The sequence below is a fragment of the Petaurus breviceps genome, unplaced genomic scaffold (genome assembly GCF_028583685.1).
Source record: "Petaurus breviceps papuanus isolate PSGF00001 unplaced genomic scaffold, PetGlider_PUasm1.0 128, whole genome shotgun sequence".
NCBI classification, from domain to species: domain Eukaryota; kingdom Metazoa; phylum Chordata; class Mammalia; order Diprotodontia; family Petauridae; genus Petaurus; species Petaurus breviceps.
Genome location: NW_027185664.1, coordinates 10,521,115 through 10,526,930, shown reverse-complemented (window position 1 = coordinate 10,526,930; position 5,816 = coordinate 10,521,115). Strand labels below are relative to the sequence as shown.

The following is a 5,816-nucleotide window of genomic DNA, read 5'->3' as shown; positions in this document are numbered from 1 at the left end:
GGACAGAAAAACACCAGAGGGCTTATTTTCAGGGGAGGGCTTATTTTCATGAACATTGACAGCAATTTTAATAAACAGGTAAATGTGAACAAAAAAATGTACCTTTATTCAATAAGCAAATCACTGGGGAAGAACAGGATGACGCGCTCACTGCTGCAGCTCTGATTGGATGCAGCTTGGAGCGCGGTGTGCGTTTCACGGGGCAGGGGGGACGGTGCATACAGAGGGTACCATAATGTAGCGTGTAGCACAGGGGATCACCTTCACTACAGTAGCAATCTCAATAGGGCTTATTTTCGGGGGAGGGCTTATTTTAGAGGAATCTTACACAGTAAGGGGAGGGCCTATTTTCTGGATAGGTCTTATTATCAGGGAAACACAGTAGACACTGGAATTTATAATAGAGTAAGATCCAAATTTCTTTAAAAAAATAATTATTTTCAAGCTATGTCTATAGATCAACAGTCTGGAGGAGGTTTGTTAAATAACAGATTAATGACAGCAATGTGGACAGGGAATTCAGGGCTCACCTTGGGTTTGAGGGGAGCTGACTTGGGTAGCAACATTAATCAGAAAGAGCCAACTCTCCTCTCATATCCCCTTCCTTCTGACTTTGAAGAGACTTTTATGTTGTAATAGAGTGCATTAACTAAACATCTATATTTCTTTCTGCTTTCAGCATGAAAATTCCCTTACTCTGGGAACTCTCAGAATTTACACCAATGGTTTAAGACAGCCTCATTTTCACTTTAATGCAAATGAAATGGGATATGTCATCAGTGGATGTGGAAAGGTGATCTCTTAAAACTATTGTGCAAACAAATTTCTTGTTTTTCTTCTCTAATGCCAAAAAGGCCAAAACTAACTGTAGGCAATCTGTTGTCATAGAAAAAAGCTTTGATTTTGATGTTGGAGGACTGAAGTTAAAGTTCTAACTACTTACCACCTGTGTTATCTCAGGCAAAACTAGCTCCAGGGGACCTCAGCTTGCTTGTGGAAAATGGACAGTGTCACCCCTCTAGTCCAGGTCTTCATCACACTTGGATTATTACAATAGCTCGATGCTGCGTCTGCCTACCTCAATGCTCTGTTTGGCATTCGAAGCCTTTCACAACCTAGCCCCCTCCTTTCTGGTCTTCTCACACCTTATTGTGGAACACATACTCTTTGATCCGGTGACACTGGCCTCCTGGCTGTTCCGTGAATAAGGCACTCCAGGCCTTCTCTCTGCCCATCCCCCATACATGGAATCCTCTCCCTCCTTGGCTCCAACTACTGAGCTCCTTGGCTTCCTTTCAGTCTCAGTTAAAATCCCACCTTCTACAGAAAGCCTTCCCCAACCCCTGCATTCTACTGCTTTTCCTCTTTTAATCATCTTCTATTTATCCAGTGTATAGCTTGCTTTGTGATATATTTATTTGCATGGTGTCTCCCCCATTAGATTGCAAGCTCCTTGAGGGCAGGGACCATCTTTTGTCTCTTTTTGTATCTCCAGGGCTTAGTAAAATGCCCTGCTTGGTAGTAAGTGTTTAACACATGTTTATTGGATTGAATTACATAAAATGGAGGAATTGCATTAGACAATCCCTAAAGTCCCTTCCAGTTCTAAAACCTATAATGCTATGAATACCAGACTGTAATTTGCACATGATCTCTGTAAGGGAGCCTCTGATGGGTACCATCACGTAAATTAGGCAGTCGTTTAAAAGGGGTTTATGGGGGTGGCTAGATGGCACAGTGAATAAAGCACTGTCCCTAGAGTCAGGAGGACCTGAGTTCAAATCCAGACTCAGACACATAACATTTACTAGCTGTGTGACCTTGGGCAAGTCACTTAACCCCAATTGCCCTGTCCTGCAAATAAAAAAGCAAAAAAAAAAAATAAAAGGGGTTTATGTATCAAGGAAGTATATGTCCACATTGTGATCTCTGACTCTGTCAGTGGATGTTAATGTACTAATACTCCCAGCAGGGGCCAGGGATAGCCCTCAGAAAGTAGGGAAGAAGGGAGCTGACTAATAGCAAAGGTACTATATAATATCCCTACAAATTTAATCTGGGTGCCTACTTCTGAATTAAAATGTATTGATCTTGGGCTGATGCTGTTCTGGAGAGCTGAACTTACATACCCTTCAGAATAGGGCCCTATCAACCACAGCCAGACTTTGTAAAACCGGGTTAGATAATGACTGCTGTACCCTTTGAACTCTGAGTAATTGTATGTGAAAGGCAGAATGACTAGCTTCCTCTAGAGAAAGGTCCCTTATAACTATATGCTTTTATTTGGCTCTTCTTAACTACTACACCTTTATAAAAGTCTACAAGAAATTTGGGGGAGGAGAGAAGACCTGTGATTTCATTGGCAGAACAACCTCTCAGTGAAAAAATTCCCTCCACCAATCCAGATGATCAGTCAGTCAACATTTAGTAAGAGCATAATATGTGTTAGGCATTGGGCTAAGTGATAAACGTCCAAAGAAAAATGGAAAACAGTTCCAGCTCTTAAGCAATTCAGTTTGACCCCTGCTTCTAAAAGCTTAGGGTAATTAAGAGTTGCTTGGGACACTAAGAGGCCCAGGCACACAGTCAGTGGGTAACAAAGATGGGGCTTGAGTCCAGTTCATCTTGGCTGTGGGACCAGCCCCTGTTTACTGCCTCTCAGTTATAATAGCATGGTTTTGTTGTTCAGTCACGTCCAATTCTTTGGGATCCCATTTAGGGTTCTCTTAGCAAAGATACTGCAGTGGTTTGTTGATTCTTTCTCCGGTTCATTTTATACATATGGAAACTGAGGCAAACAGGATTAAGTGACTTGCCCAGTGTCACTCAGCTAGTAAGTGTCTGAGGCCAGATTTGAACCAGGTCCTCCATCACTGCATCTCCTAGCTGCCCTTGGTGATGATATTTTTGTTTTTCCACTAAACCTTTATATTTTATTTTGCTTAGGTGGGAATTATTAGTACCCAAGGTACTACTGATTTTAACATTGGTATTGGAGATGTGGTATTTTTCCCTATTGGAACCCAGCACTACATCAAGAGCACATGTGATGAGGATCTGCTTTTCATTCTTGCCTTCACCACTGGAAATCAGGTAAGAATTACATTTTTAGTATAACATATAGTTCAAAGGATCCTCAAGTTCGATGCATTTGTGAATGGAAGAAAGACCATGGAACACACGTCATATCAGTTTCCAAATCTAATCTGCCAGATATATAGGTTCTTCACTTTAAACAAGTCTAACTCACAAAGATCTATATCTATACCCATAAACATATATAACATTTTGTGTGTGTGTGATGGAGATTATTAATTTTATAGGTATATTACTTACTTTGCAAAAATGTTTACCATAGAAGGTAAACAGGATAAAATTCTGAGTCCGACTTAGCAGAATGTCATTAAAAAGATATAAAGGCAAAGATGTGCATTTTGATTTTTTAAAAATTAAAAAGTGCAGGCTTGAGGAGAGACACTACACTTAGTATACTTACTACATTTGGTAGCAGTGTGATATAGTGTCTGCAGAGTTGGCTTCCTAGGTAGCAAATCCTGTCTCTGACACAGACTGGCCACCTGATCCAAGGCAAATTACTTAACTTCTCAGGGCCCCAGACAACTCTCTTAAGAATAAATTACAGAACAACTATTAATCTGTATTGGTAGAGGGGATTTCCTTACCAGGAATATGCCTAGACTGAAGAAATCACAGCTCAGGATACACACACACAAGCACACATACAAACATAGAGGTTTCAGCTGACCAAAACCTTAATAAGAGGTAACAGTTTCCTATGGTGACTCCTTAAAAAGCAAACAAACAAACAAAAAAACCTAGTCCATGATTAGGTTGCATTAATAGGAATACAGTGTCTAGATCACAGTATCACAGGAAGGGTCTGCCCTGTTGTATCTACAATGGTCAGGTCACATCTGGAGTAGAGTTTGTATATGGGTGCTGCATTTTCAGAGAAGCATTGACAAACCTGAGAGTCTGCAGAAAAAACCAAGATTTGAAGGGATTCAATTCAATGCAGCAGCCATTTATTCCATGCCTCTTATGTGCAGTGAGCTGTGATGGGCACTGAAAAGCATTTCATACAAGCAATAGCTCAAAACCTTATAGGATATAAGGATCTTAGATCGTAGGGCAGAATTAGGATTTAGGTAGAAGTTCTAGCAAGGCAGATTTTGGCTCAATATAAGAAGGAACTTTGTAACAACTGGGGCTGTTCAACAAGAGCATAGGCTGCCAAGCTAGGTAGTGAGCTCACTGTCACCGAAGGAATGAAACAGAGCTTAAACAACCATTTGTTAGGGATGCTATAGAAGGGATTCCTACAATTAGATTATATGACCTTGAGGCCACATGCGGCCCTCTAGGTCCTCAAGAGCAGTTCCCTACCCCACCCCCATCATAGTATGTTTTAAGAAAGAGGTGGTTTACTTGTCTCTCTGTAGAAAGAGATCCGCTATGTAAAGTCAGGTATATTTGTATTGTCCAGTTTGCTATATTCATGCTCTAACATATTTTAAAGTTCATCTTAAAAATTGAAGTTGGGTCAGTCCTAATGTGGTGTTCTTTGATTTGTGTTGGCAGCTCCAAACCCTGGACCTGGATGACTATATCCATGCAACAGCTGATCACATCCTGGCCCAGCTTTTCTTCAAGAAGCAGAGTGAATTTAAGAAGATCCCCAAATTCACTGAGGATCAAGCCATCAATTTGCCTTAGGCCGATCTGTGGCGTGGCATCTACTTTTCCTTCTCTACTCTTCTTTCCTAAGAACTATTTGGTTTCAGTCAGAGTGTTTCAAGTACAAAGCCATCTTATCTTTTCAAATAACTATGCAGCTTGCTCAGGGAAAGTGGATTTATTTCAATTTCAATTGAAAAACAAAAACAAAACTAAAATAACGTAAACTGTTTGACTGCATCTCTAATGTCCATGCACAAAGAAAGATCTCAGTGGAAACTGGGTGAAGCTTAAGATGTGTGTGGGAAGAAAATGATCGTTTAAATAGACATTTTTTTCTTTTTTGGGGGGGGAAGGTAGGGCAATTGGGGTTAAATGACTTGCCCAAGGTCACACGGCTAGTTTTGTGTTAAGTGTCTGAGACCAGATTTGAACCCAGGTCCTCCTGACTCCAGGGCCGGTGCTCTATTCACTGCACCACTTAGCCACCCCCAAATAGAAATATTTTCATAAAGATTTCTGTTATTTATGTATACTACTGTGTATTTTCCTATATCCATCCTTTCATAAAACAATCAAGCATTTATTAAGTATTCTCTCTGTTTCAGGTGCTGTGCTAGGTGCTGGCATCAGTAAAAATTGAATGCTATGCATTTATTATTTTTTTTTCTTTTTTGCCTTTTTTGGAGGAGGGAAGGCAAGGCAATTGGAGTTAAGTGACTTGCCCAAGGTCACAGGGCTAGTAAGTGTTAAGTGTCTGAGGCTGGATTTGAACTCAGGTCCTCCTGACTCCAGGGCCAGTGTGCTACTTACTGTGCCACCTAGCTGCCCCTATGCATTTATTCCTTCTAAATATACTGTAATTTCCTATAAAGAGACAGTGGTGGATACAGGGTGAATCTCAGAGTCAGGAAGACCTGGATTCAAATTCTGTTTGATACAAACTAGTTGGATGGCACTGGGTAATTCCCAATCTCTTAGTGCCCTAGGTGGTTTTCTAAGACTAGAAGTAAGAGAAGAGTTGCCAAGATTGATAGGTGGTTCTACCTGTGAAGTGTACTATACTGATGCAATCAGAGGTCTGGGTTGTTCTAATGTTCCCCTCACCCCATATTATA

General features: G+C 40.7%; 1 protein-coding gene across 1 annotated transcript in view; it reads left to right on the top strand.

The window, feature by feature from the left end:
- LOC138172328 (uncharacterized) overlaps nt 1–4,737 on the top strand; it is a 20,922-nt gene extending 16,185 nt beyond the window's left edge. The window contains exons 7-8 of the mRNA XM_069102060.1: nt 2,947–3,093; nt 4,603–4,737. Coding sequence (XP_068958161.1) covers nt 2,947–3,093; nt 4,603–4,737 — 282 coding nt within the window. The remainder of the gene's footprint in view (nt 1–2,946; nt 3,094–4,602) is intronic.
- Nucleotides 4,738–5,816: the final 1,079 nt, after the last annotated feature.